At 56.7% G+C, this 13,187-nt stretch overlaps 1 protein-coding gene across 2 annotated transcripts; it reads left to right on the top strand.

Annotated features, from left to right (window-relative positions):
- The first annotated feature begins 6,132 nt into the window (after positions 1-6,132).
- Positions 6,133-9,675, top strand: Actb (actin beta). 2 transcript variants are annotated; one of them, XM_047532701.1, is made up of 6 exons: positions 6,133-6,253; positions 7,171-7,299; positions 7,427-7,666; positions 8,116-8,554; positions 8,642-8,823; positions 8,915-9,675. In XM_047532701.1, exons 2-6 carry the CDS (start codon positions 7,177-7,179, stop codon positions 9,056-9,058), a joined length of 1,128 nt encoding a protein of 375 aa, XP_047388657.1. In that variant the 5' UTR covers positions 6,133-6,253; positions 7,171-7,176; the 3' UTR covers positions 9,059-9,675. The 2 variants fall into 2 exon arrangements, with proteins under 2 accessions (XP_047388657.1, XP_047388658.1); XM_047532702.1 differs by having other exon boundaries at positions 6,144-6,253; positions 7,168-7,299.
- Positions 9,676-13,187: the final 3,512 nt, after the last annotated feature.

Raw genomic sequence — 13,187 nt, 5'->3', positions numbered from 1 at the left:
CTGCATCATGAGACCCTCCCCTGACTCAGCGGGGCCCTGGCTCTGGAAAGAAGCCAGGGAGAGGGGGGCCGTGCTCCACACCCCTTCCTCCACCTCCCCAGGATGGCCGAGGGAGAAGGGAGCCAGCAGCCGGTTACGGGGCCCTTGAGTACCACCTGTCCCCTGTCGAAGCCCTCGGCAGGGTCCTTTCCTCTTCTCCAAAACCCTGGGACAGCAAGCAGGGAGGGGTCAGCACTTCCATGTCACAGAGACACAGTGTGCCCAGCCCAAGGTCACCAGCATGTGGCCACTTGTACCAGCTCTGAGTGGTGCCGGCTTGAGCTTTTCTATCTGTGGGGCCCTCCCGGCGGCTCCGCTGGGCAAGGAGACCTCATGCCAAGAGGCTCAGGGGCTGTAGGGGGCCAGCCCTCCAGCCTGCACTTCCTTGTCCTGGGCCACACGTCTGTGTGACCCCATCGCCACCAACGCTATATGTCCGAGCAGCCCAGGTGAGCCCAGGGGCAGACATGGGGCCCAAGACTAGGCCCTATCACCCCTGGCCTCAGTGCCTGTGGCTAGCGGAGAGCCTGGGTGACTTCACTAGACAGTCACTGTAATTGCCTGGAGACCTGGGACATGATCGAGCAAGGCCCTTCGTGGGGAAGCTCTGGCCACTGCCCGTGGCCACCAACGAAAGCCAACATGCCACGGGAAAGCCCCTCCCCTGGTCAGACCAGCAAAGCCCAAGCCCCTGAGGCCTCTGGGACTCTTCCCTAACTTGAGACAGGGTTTGAGGTCTTATCTGGGCTGGCGAAGGACCAATCTGAGGGAGTCAGGACAGTATGGCTCTATGTCCTCAGTGGACAGTGTACTCGGGAGTGGGGGAAAGTCCCCTAGTGTTCCCAGCAGCTGGCATGGGGCCAGGCATTGGGGACATGGGGAGGCCCAGGCAACTGGGCCTTGCCCCGTCCCCCTCGGCCAGCTCAGGTTCCTGGCGAGCCTGGCTGGCGGCAGAGATTTCTGGCTGAGGATCGCCTGGTTATGCGGCTGCGTGGCCGAGGTTGATCAGGTTTCCACTTGGGCCAGCCCCGGCCCCACGGCTGGAGGAGCTGGCGCTAGCAGAGCAGCACCCCATGGTGCTCCCGAGGCCAGGCAGGCTGGGCCAGGCCAGCCATGGAGCCAGACTGTGCCACTGCCCACTGTCCACCCTGGACTTGGATTTGCTAAAAACAGTGGCTCACAGAGACAGGAGGATTCGGTGAGCCTCTTTGAGAGGGCCTAGGCCTTGGGTCCATGCCAGGCAGGACACCTGGTTCTGGTATACTCTGGTGAAGTCTCTTACTTTCACTACCCTTGGTTTGCTTGTCTTAGAAATGGGGACATTCCCTGCTTACCAGATAGGGGTGTGGCCAGCTCTCCTGTGGCAGCTTGCCAGGCTCTAACCCAGGCCCGGAACACAGTAGGCCCTCAGGCCCTGCCTTCCCTTCTGTGGGCATGGGGCAGTCCAGGAAGGGCTGGCTGAGCCCCAGGCCCTGAGCCAGTGAGTCAGCAGCTGCCCCGCCCACCCACACCTTCCCGGCACCTCCCTTCCCCTGCCCTCTTCCACTTCCTCCAGGGCGGCTTCCCTCCCATCGCCTCCTCTCCACCTCCAAGGAGCATTTCTGAGCCCTGGGGCCAGGTGGGAAGGTGGGCTAAGCCCACCCTGCCAAGAAGAGGGGGATGTCCTTAGGCAGATCACACCGTCCAGTCCCTGCTCACCAGCCCTGGCCTGCACTTCAGACCCCACCTGGCTGACTGTTCCTGGAGGGCTGTCTGAGGGCTGGGTGTCCCTGTCCCTTTACACCTTGGGACAGCTGGTTACTCCAGTGCGGGCAGCCTCCTCTCTAGGGCGCTCCCCGATCCTGTGTGTTCGCTTGCATCCTCCTTGGCCTGAACTTGAAGCTACTGCTGACCCCAGCTTGGTCCACCTGTCACTTAGCTGCCCAGGTTCCTGTCTGGACAATTAAAAAAGTCTAGGGTCCCCAGGGCTGCTGTGGTCGCCAGGTGACCTTGGGCAGTTGCCCACCTACTACGGGCTGTTATTGTGGGCCCAGGGGACAGGGGGACACCCCCAGGCTCCCTATATCCCTCAGGCTGCCCTGGGAGGGTCTTCAGTCCCAGGGGAGTTGCTCCCACTCAGTACTGGGACTCTCTGGGTTGACTCAGTTTGCATCTGGGGGAGGCAGACAGCGCGCCCGGCCAGCAGCAGGCTCCACAGGGGCGCCGCTGGGTGTCCGTGGCTGGGGAAGCCCAGGGAAGCTTACTTTCTGTTTCTGAGTAATTCAATTGAATAAGGAAGCCTGGAACTTCCCAGGCAGCTTCTCTTGGTGCCCTGGGGACCAGAGACAGAAGGTAGTTTTTAAGGATTTTTAAAAACTCTCCCGAAGTGTCAGAAGTTCCCCATCCCCCAGGGCAGGGATCCCCCTCTGCCAGGTAGTCCTCAGACAGCGAGGGAGGCAGAGAGCGGCAGAGCCACAGGAGGCTACCTGGGGAGCCCCTTCGGAGAGGCTAGGTCTGGAGGCTGGACAGGTGGAGACCAGGGCTCTGCTTGGCAGGATGCTTAGCTCTTCAGCTGGGCCTAGTGGCACGTGCCTGTAATCCTAGTACCTCCAGAGGCTGAGGCAGGAGGATCACACTTTCCAGGACAACCTCATCAACTCAGGGAGGCCCTAAGCAACTTAGTGACACCCTGTCTCAAAATAAAAAAAAAAAAATGTGGTTCAGCGGTAAAGTACCTCCGGGTTCAATCCCCAGGAACAAACAAACGAAAAAATAAAATAAAATAAAATAAAAAATTTTAAAAAATCATGCTTTATTCCCATTACTCAAAACAGTGCCTGGTATTCCTGGCTGACTGGTGCTAGTAGGGTGGATCCAGGAGTTGCTCCAGAAGATTCAGCTTCAGCTCCTGGGTGTGCCCTTGCTGGATGATCCTGACTGGGTCACTAGCCCTCTCTGGGCTGGAAAGCTACTGCTGTTGTAGCAGAGGAGGGAGAAAATCACAGTAGACTTCCTGGAGAGGGCAGCCCAAAGCTGGCCCTGAAAACTGAGAAGTTTGGACAGGAGACAGAGGAACCCCATACACTCCTCACCCCACTAGGAATCCTGAGGTTCAGAAACTCAGAGGGAACCAGGAACATCCCAGGAACAGGGGAGGAAGCCAGGAGGGCCAGCTTGTGTGGCCCAGGGCTGGCAGCTGTCCTCTCTGCTAACAGAAGAGGTGGGGCTAGGAATTCAGACTTTGGAGCAGCCTTTGGACCTTGTCCCTGAGGACATTCCAGGGAACACTTCACCCTAGGAGAGGCCAGGCCCGGCCTCCCGCCTCAGGGGCTCTGAGCCTGACCTCTTTCACACTGGCCGCAGGGAGGTACTTTATCAGTCCTGTCTCTGTCCTGTAAAAAGGGGATGAGTTTTCTGGAATGTTTCGGGCTCTCCCTCCCTCATTCATTCAGTTCCCCTCCCCCTGCACCTACTGTGTGCAGGGATTCTGCCTTCTAGGAGCCCACTCAAGTCTAGCAGGGACTTCTCCTTCTTCAGTTTTTGCTCTGCCAAACAGAGACTGGGCCCCTCCTGGTTAGGTAGCCTAGTCAGGGGCCTGAGTGCCCACGGCAAGGTGGCAGGATATTTTGTGGAGGAGAGCCAGGGAAGTAGGCCTTTGGTGTGAACTATTGAAGTCCCCCTGCCTGGAGGCCTTGGGGCAGATGGCTCTTGTTGGCTGAGCTGGGCCCACCCGAGTGACAGATCTAAAAGCCACATAAGGGCAAAAGTTCCCAAGCAAAGAAGAACTGGTTCACTTCCTCTCCTGCCCCCTCCCCCTTCTCCACTTCCTCTTTTCCTTGTCCCCAGACCTGCTTTCTCTCTCTAGTTCTTCCTGCCCCCACCCCAGGCTCTCCTCTTAGTGCCCCTCCACCCACCATTTTCTCAGGGTCCTTTCTGAGGGCCCAGGACCCAGGCATCCTTTATTCATTCAGCAGAGCAGAGCCCTGGGGTGGGTGCGGTGGGAGGAAGTGGGCTGATGGAGACCTGGAAGGGCTCACAGTCTGATGGGGGAGGCCTAGTTATAAATGCCAGCCTGGTGCCTTGGTACGGTCTGAAGCACGGAGGCAGGTGTATGCTGCCGCAGAGGGGTCTTCTGGGATGGGTCTTGAGGGATGCATAGGAGAGCGCCCGGAAATGATTGCTGCAGATAAGAAGGCAGTCGGAAGGGCGAGGACTGCCCCCGTCTGAGGGCGGGTGGGGTTGGAGCTCCTGACCCCGGTTGAGGAGAGATAAAGTGGCAGCGCAGGTCCTGCTTGGTGATCAGGTCTGCTCCTACCTCTGGTGGCTGCCTGGAGCCACCCGAGAGCCTCCTACCTCCTCCTGCAACCCCGGTGGCTGGAATCCTCCCTGGGACCCCACAAACTGCCTGAGGCATCCCTCACCAACAGGCAGCAAAGAGGGCCACCCCCACTCCACCCCACCCACGGGTGAATTGCAGGGTTGGCGGTCCTGGGGCAGCTGGCAAGGTGCCCGTGACTGAGAGATACAAGGCCAGGGACAGGGCAGTCCCGTCCCCTGAAGGCAGGGAGTGGATAGGCTGGGAAAGTTCACTCAGGCCCAGGGCTGCAACTGGGGGTGGGGAGAGCTTTGTCAAGTGTCTGGCAGCCCTGTGGGAATGAGAGCTAGCAGCTCTGAGCTGTGGTCTCCACCGTGTGCTGGATGGTGGTCACCCTTCCCACCCACTGGTGGCTGCTGCAACCTTCAAAGTGCCCGGCCACCAACCTCCTACCACGAACTGGCTCAAGTCTCCTCTTCCCTGACCCCAGGTTCCTCATCCATATATGGACTTAGCCTTCACTGGATTCCACACACATACTCAATGAGCACCTACTACGTGCAGCAAGGCCCTAAGCAGGCCTTCCCTGCTCCTCCCTGCACCACCCTTCCCAGATTTCTTTATGTGAGAATGTGGACTCCCCTCACCCCTCCTGGGAAGTCCAAGCTCCTCTAAGTTGAGTCAGATGCCCCTCTGGGGTCCCAGGGCCCCTGATCACTGTGTGGGTTTGGCTTCCCCTGCCAGGTGGGCGGCTTCTGGAATACTCCTATGCACCCACTTCTTGCCTGATGTTAGTGAGCAGACGCAGCGTGAGAAATGGTGACAAGAAGCGGGTCTCCTCTGGCTGGTTTCAAGCTCCTGGCCCCACCCCCAACTCCTCTCTGGCACATCTTTGCTCCTGAGTCCCCACAGCCTCCAGATGGTCCAAGAGGACATTTCAGCTGTGGCTAAACATGAGACAACGGATGGTGGGCCCCGGCCCAGCAGTGCCTGGCGGCTGCCTGGGCCACCAGCTAACGGCCCAGACTTGGCCTTGAGGTGTGAGCTGACAGCCTCAGAAGCAGTGTGATTCCTTAAGTTCCTTACTCTATGGAGCACAATCTCCTCCTAGGCCTGTGGCAGGGGAGGTTTGGACAGGCCACCTCCAACTACCGGGAGCCTGGAGCCCATCCTGTCCCCTAGAGTGTGGCCCTCAGACTCCTCAGTTGCCAACCCCCCGCCCCCGCCCCTCCAGGTCTGAGTAGGAATCCTACACACTTAGCAAACTGAGCTGGCTAGAGGCCCCAGCCTGAGCTTTCTGGATTACTGTGGTGCTGCTGGCAAGGCAGTGACTCCCTGACCTCTTCGTGCCCCACAAGCTCCTTATGCCAGAACCCATGGCAACCAAGCGCTCAGGCATCTCTGCTGACCCTCGCCCTTTTGGGTGCACATTACCAATGTGACATCCACACCCAGAGGGTCGCGGGGTGGGTGGGGGAACAAGAGACGAACAGGCTGGGTCCAGGCCTGATCCAGGCCTCGTGGGCTTGAACCCGGCACTATCCAGTGGGGCGTGGGGCGTGGGCCATGCGCGCACGCGAGACCCAGGGGCCCAGCACCCAAAGCGGCCAACGCCAAAACTCTCCTCATCCTCTTCCTCAATCTAGCTCTCTCCTTTTTTTTTTTTTTTTTTTTTTTTTTTGCAAAAGGAGGGGAGAGGGGGTGAAAAAATGCTGCACTGTGCGGCGAGGCCGGTGAGTGAGCGGCGCGCGGCCAATCAGCGCCCGCCGTTCCGAAAGTTGCCTTTTATGGCTCGAGCGGCCGCGGTGGCGCCCTATAAAACCCGGCGGCGCGACGCGCAGCCACTGCCGAGACCGCGTCCACCTTGCGAGTACAGTCCCCTTGCCGCTCCGCTGCTGCCGGTCCACACCCGCCACCCAGGTAAGGCCCAGTCGTCGCGCTGACCGGCCCCCGACGGGCCTTGAGGCCCCTACAGCCGGGCCCAAGCTGGCTGCGGCCACGTCGCCGGTGCAGAGCCGCGGGCCGCGGTGCAGATAGTTGGGGAGCCATTCGGGACGCGGTGTGGGCACTTAAGCCACTCGGTTACTGTGTGGATGCTGAGAGAGCCACTATGGCTGCGGTGTGGACATTTGGGGAGTGCTGGGCCGCGGCGTGGACACTTGGAAGAGCCGCGGCTGCGGGGTGGGCGCTTGGGAAGCCACTTGGCTCGTGGGTGCTGGGATGCGCCTTCTTCCCCCAAGGGGTGCAGGGCTGGGTTCTGGGGCGCGCTGCACCATGCATCGGAGGTAGCGAGCACGTCTTTGTCCGTGCCGGGCGCTCGCTTGGCGGAGCCGGCCGGGCCGGGTGGGGGCTGGGGAACTGCTGCGCGTGCGCGCCGGGATCCGGGACGCTTTTGCTGAGCGCGCGCGCTAGGGCATGGGGCGCTCTTGCGCGTGCGCGCCGAGGCCCAGGGTGCCGTGTCCAGGGCTAGGCTGGGGGCGGGGCCGCGAGCCGGAAGGGGTGGGGTTGTCGGGGCGCCTGCGCATGCTTCCTGCTGCGCCGTCGGGTGTGGCTGCAGTGCGCGCGCGCGCGCCCGCCCGCCGAGCGCTGTTTGAACGGGCGGAGGCGGGGCCGGCGCCGGGTGGGGAGGGGGCGGGGGCCTGGCTTCCTGCCGCGCGCCGCGGGGCCGCCTCCGACCAGCGTTTGCCTTTTATGGTAATAACGCGGCCGGCCCGGCTTCCTTTGTCCCCGGCGCTGGGCGCGCACCGGCGCCCCCTGGCGGCTTGAAGTTGCGCGCGCCGGAAGTGGACAGGGCGGGGCTCCCGCGACCCCTGGTCACCGTGCCGCTTTGCCAGCAGCTCGCCATGGATGACGATATCGCTGCGCTCGTCGTTGACAACGGCTCCGGCATGTGCAAGGCCGGCTTCGCGGGTGACGATGCTCCCCGGGCCGTCTTCCCCTCCATCGTGGGGCGCCCGCGGCACCAGGTAGGGCGGCCAGCTTTCATGGTTCCTGGTGGGAGATTCTCCCCTCCGAGGGTGGGGACCAAAGGCTTCTGGGTGGGGGTCCTGGGAGCTGCGACCACGCTGAGGATGCCTGCTGCTCCCTCCGCAGGGCGTGATGGTAGGCATGGGCCAGAAGGATTCCTATGTGGGTGACGAGGCCCAGAGCAAGAGAGGCATCCTGACCCTGAAGTACCCCATTGAGCACGGCATTGTCACCAACTGGGACGACATGGAGAAGATTTGGCACCACACCTTCTACAACGAGCTGCGTGTGGCCCCCGAGGAGCACCCTGTGCTGCTGACCGAGGCCCCCCTGAACCCCAAGGCCAACCGTGAGAAGATGACCCAGGTCAGTGGTTGGCTGCCTTCCCCACGGTCGCCTCCATTCATCTTCCTTGCCATTCTGTGCCACGCCTTTTCTCACTTGTTCTTTCTTCTGCCATTCCCCCATAGGACTTTTCTTCTCTGACCTGAGTCTCCTTTGGAACTTTGGCAGGTTCTATTTGCTTTTTTCCAGATGAGATCTTTTCTCGTGTTTGCCTTTCTGACTAGGTGTTCAAAAATAGTGTGGGTGTAGGTACTAACACTGGCTTGTGTGACAAAGCCAATGAGGCTGGTGTAAAGTGGCCTTGGAGTGTGTACTCAGTAGGTGCACAGTAGGTCTGAAAAGAATCCCCTTCCTGAGACCCCCACCCAGCACACACATGTAGCTGTGTTCTTGCACTCTCTGCATGTCCCCAGTCTGGCCTAACTGCTCTAGATGGCTTCCTGAGTATGACGAGATCTCTCTCCTTACAGATCATGTTCGAGACCTTCAACACCCCAGCCATGTATGTGGCCATCCAGGCTGTGCTGTCCCTGTATGCCTCTGGTCGTACCACCGGCATTGTGATGGACTCCGGTGATGGGGTCACCCACACAGTGCCCATCTACGAGGGGTATGCCCTCCCCCACGCCATCCTGCGTCTGGACCTGGCTGGCCGGGACCTGACAGACTACCTCATGAAGATCCTGACTGAGCGTGGCTACAGCTTCACCACCACAGCCGAGCGGGAAATCGTGCGTGACATCAAGGAGAAGCTGTGTTACGTTGCCCTGGACTTCGAGCAGGAGATGGCCACTGCAGCCTCTAGCTCCTCCCTGGAGAAGAGCTATGAGCTGCCTGACGGCCAGGTGATCACCATTGGCAATGAGCGGTTCCGCTGCCCTGAGGCGCTCTTCCAGCCTTCTTTCCTTGGTGAGTTGACAGTCCTGTGTGTGATTTCTCCCCCACCCAAGAATCACACTTGGGGCACTTGAAGTCTGATCTCTTATATTCCTCCAGGCATGGAATCCTGTGGCATCCATGAAACTACTTTCAACTCCATCATGAAGTGTGACGTTGACATTCGCAAGGACCTCTATGCCAACACAGTGCTGTCTGGTGGCACCACCATGTACCCAGGCATTGCTGATAGGATGCAGAAGGAGATCACGGCCCTGGCACCCAGCACAATGAAGATCAAGGTGAGTGTCTGCCCAGCCTGAGCTTGGGCCCCACAAGGTAGGGAGTGCTGTGACATCCAGGGTCCTCAAAATCACTATCTTCCCTCTGCAGATCATTGCTCCCCCTGAGCGCAAGTATTCTGTGTGGATTGGCGGCTCCATCCTGGCCTCACTGTCCACCTTCCAGCAGATGTGGATCAGCAAGCAGGAGTACGACGAGTCTGGCCCCTCCATTGTCCACCGTAAATGCTTCTAGGCGGACTGTTACTTAGCTGCGTTACACCCTTTCTTGACAAAAACCTAACTTGCGCAGAAAACGAGATGAGATTGGCATGGCTTTATTTGTTTTTTTTTTTTTTTTCCTTTTTGTTTTTGTTTTTTGTTTTGGCGCTTTTGACTCAGGATTTAAAAACTGGAACGGTGAAGGTGACAGCAGTCGGTTGGAGCGAGCATCCCCAAAGTTCTACAATATGGCCGAGGACTTTGATTGTACATTGTTCTTTTTTTTTAATAGTCATTCCAAATATAGTGAGATGCATTGTTACAGGAAGTCCCTCGCCCTCCCAAAAGCCGCCCCACTCCTCCTCCTGGAGGATGGCCCAGTCCTCACCCGAGTCCATACAGGGGAGGTGATAGCATTGCTTTTGTGTAAATTATGTAATGCAAATTTTTTTAATCTTCGCCTTAATACTTTTTTATTTTGTTTTTTTTTTTGAATGGTCAGCCATTGTGGCCCCCCTTTTTGTCCCCCAACTCGAGATGTATGAAGGCTTTTGGTCTCCCTGAGAGTGGGCTGAGGTGTGGAGGCAGCCAGGGCTTACCTGTACACTGACTTGAGACCAGTTCAATAAAAGTGCACACCTTAAAGATGAAGTGTAATGTGGCTTTGTGGCATTGCTGGGTGTGGGCAGCTGAGGGTGTTGAGGAAGGTGGGTTTGGGTATTCAGGGCCAAACCAGCCATTCTTCCATGAGGTATGAGGTAGGGGGCATTGAGGTCCTCATTCTTGCATTAATGGCCTGGTCCTTGCTCCTATGTCAGGTTACTCTCTTAGTGTGGGATCTGAGATGCTTCTAAAAGGGTGGGGAACTTTTGTTGGGCTGGTGGAGTGATGGCCAAGCACCATATACCCAGTGGCTCTGGGTCTTAGAAGTGGTGGCCACATCCCTTCACCCACCCAGGTGAGTTCCATCCAGTACAATACTAGCTGCCTACAGTATGGTGGTGCTTTGGTTTAACATAGTGCAGTTGGGGTGTGGGAACTGGGCTGAAGCCTGCCTCTGCCCTCGGTTCCTAAGTCTAAGGCCCAGGCCTTGCTCTAGAGAATGGGGTTCACATGGAGCTGCAGGTCAGCCTCATGACTTGCTGCTGCTGCTGTCTCCCTTCTGAAGCTGGTTTGACAGCAAGGAAGGGAGTGGGGCTCATCTGAGGGATTGATTCCTGGACTGCCTATCACTTGTGCAGGTGCTGCTTCAGCTGGCAAAAGCAGCCTGACCCTGAGCGTCTCAGGCTCACAGAAGGGTTTATGGAGATAGCGCCCTCCTGGGGCAGTTCGGCTGTTTGAGGTGGTGAGCTTGCAAGGAAGTTCCACCTTGGGCCACTTAAAATTGAGTGCCAACTGTATGATGGACCTGAGGCTGCTAAGGTGATAGGCAGAGACCTGACCCTGGAAGAGCTGTCAATCAAAACGAGTACCTCATCCATCCATTCAAATTCATGAATCTTTCAGTCTAGGTCTGGCATATAGTAGAGAACAAAAATACACCTCCTTCCCGCATCAGGAACCCAGTATAATGGGGAAGACCATCAACGTGGGCAAAGAAATAATTTTCACAATTACAAGTTGATAATGAGAAGAACAGGCTGTGATAATGTAGGATCAGGGGTGATAGGGATAGTCACTGAAATGTAACTTCAAGGCATTGACATACATAGGAACAAGAAATTGTACTTTAACAGCTGGGAAAAAAAAAATTTAGTTTCTGCTACTGGAGATTAACCCAGGGGCACTTGACCTCTGAGGTACATTCCCAGCATTTTTACTTTTTGAGACAGGGTCTCAAATTGCTTAGGGCTTAGATAAATTACTGAGGCTGACCTTGAACTTGTGATCCTCCTGTCTCAGCCTCCCTAGCTCATCCCCTGGGAAAAACATTTTTAAAATTATTTTTTGAGTGCTGACGATATAGCCTTAGCCCATCTTGTAGGGTGCTTGCCTCGCATGCAGAAGGACCAGAGTTCGAATCCCCAGCACCACGGGATGGGAAAAAAATATGTATTTTTAGATGTTAATAGACTTATTTTATCCATGTATTATAAGTGGCCCTGAGAATCAAACCCAGTGTCTCACACATGCTAGGCAAGCATTCTACCACTGAGCTATAACCCCAGCCCTGGGGAAAACATTTTTAAAATGCAATAATTTTGCCTTTTTTGGATAATAAGAAAGATAATAAACTGGGCCTCCTGAGATGGGGAAGCCACTCCCAGGTTTCCTGGGAGAAGGATCCTTGAGGGCCAAAGAGGGACCTGGGTGGTGGCCTTTCAGACTTGATCTTGATAGCTGGCAGAGGTCAAGAGACAAGACAGCCCCCAGGGCAGAATGGGTCATGGGTTGGTCTTACCTGTGCGGCCTTGGGAAGAACCATCACTATTCAAGGCCCTCTTTGAAAAATGGGCACATCATAACAGTAGGAGGGGCTCCAACAGTTTTTGCCTTTAAAGGCTCCGGAAGTGCAACCCAGACACCAGACACATTTGGCTTTGAGAGTCCTCCAGCCCATCCCTTCCCTTTTGGAACCAGCAGCCAGGCTGGCTATCTGAGGCCTGGCTTGCTTTAAAAAACCCAGCATCACTGGCATGGTATTGCAAGCCTGTAATTCCAGCGGCTTGGAGGCTGAGGCAGGAGGATCGCGAGTTCAAAGCCAGCCTCAGCAAAAATGAGGGGCTAAGCAACTCGGTGAGACCCTGTCTCTAAATAAAATACAAAATAGGGTTGGGGGTGTGGCTCAGTGGTTGAGTTTCCCCGAATTCAATCCCCGGCACCCCCCCCCCAAAAAAAAAAAAAAAAAACCAAAACCATTGTCATCAGGAATGTCACCCACATCACTGAGAGAATGCCATATCACCTCCCACTTCCTCTCTGCACCCACTTTACAGGCTAAGCTCCTGAGGCTTTAAGAGACGGCTGACCCCAGGTTCTCCAGCTTAGAAGTGAAAAAGCTGGAGTCTCGAGGGTTTTGTCTTTGACCCTAATGCTTCAGAGGCCCCGTCAATGCCCTCTCTACTCCGCCTTCCTGGTCAGGTCAATGGGCCAGATAAGCCAAGGTACCTGCCCTTCAGTCTTTGTTTTCCAGAAGCATGGAAGCTCCACCCACGTTGCAGCGGAGCTCTTCCTGGGCTGGCTCCACCCCCGGGAAGGGAGGCTTCCCGCAGATCCGGGTAGCGGGCTCCCCCTGAAGTTCACCTCTCTGATGAGCTGAATCTCACCTCACTAGAAGGTCCCTCCTCCGCGAGGCATCCTGCTTCCACAGAGCTGCGCCTCCACAGACCATTCAGAGGAGGGGAGTCCCAGCACCGGCAGGGCTCCGGAATTCCAGGTCATCCCCTTCTGGACACCTCTTAATGGAGCCCCATGGGGAGGATGGAAGGAGCCTGCTCCTGGTCATGCCCCTGTTGCAGGATCATTGTCTTCCCTCTGAGAAACTGAGGACTTGGGGGTAGGACAGCTCTGGGGTGGCAGTGGCAGGATCTGAACACACTGGTGTGGAGCGCAGGCTGGGGAGTTTGTATCGCACCAGGAGAGGGGCAGGCAATGGGGCAGCACTGAGGGTGGCCACCCTGGGGACCCTCTATGGTAAAGGCATATCTGTGTGGCCTGGAGTCACCAAGGAGCATAAACTGGAATCATTCATTCAGAGCTCAGGCCACTGACTGCAGTCGTTTTTCATGCAATGTACTTATTATGCTACTGGTAAACTTTTTTTTTTTTGGTACTGGGGATTGAGGGGTAAAGGGTACTTTACCACTGAGATCCACCCTGAGTCCTGTAGCCTTGCTAAGTTTCTGAGACTGGCTTTGAACATGTGATACTCCTTCCTCATCATCTGGAGTTGCTGGAATTACAGGCACACACCCCCATGCCTGGGGGCTTTTTAATTTTTTAAATTTTGAGATGGGATCTCACTACATTGCTGAGTGCCTTGCTAAATGGCTGGGACTGGCCTGAAATTTGAGATATTCCTGTCTTAGCCTCACAAGCCACTGAGATTACAGGCATGTGCCACTGGGCCTGGCTTACAAATCAATATTTTTTAGAACAGTTTTGGGCTTGTAGCAAAACTGAAGGGAAAGTACAGAGAGTTCCCCTGTACTCCCTGTCCCCAC

This window comes from Sciurus carolinensis, chromosome 18, assembly GCF_902686445.1.
Source record: "Sciurus carolinensis chromosome 18, mSciCar1.2, whole genome shotgun sequence".
Taxonomy (NCBI): domain Eukaryota; kingdom Metazoa; phylum Chordata; class Mammalia; order Rodentia; family Sciuridae; genus Sciurus; species Sciurus carolinensis.
The sequence above is the reverse complement of the archived record's forward strand: the minus strand, read 5'-3'. Positions and strand labels throughout refer to the sequence as shown.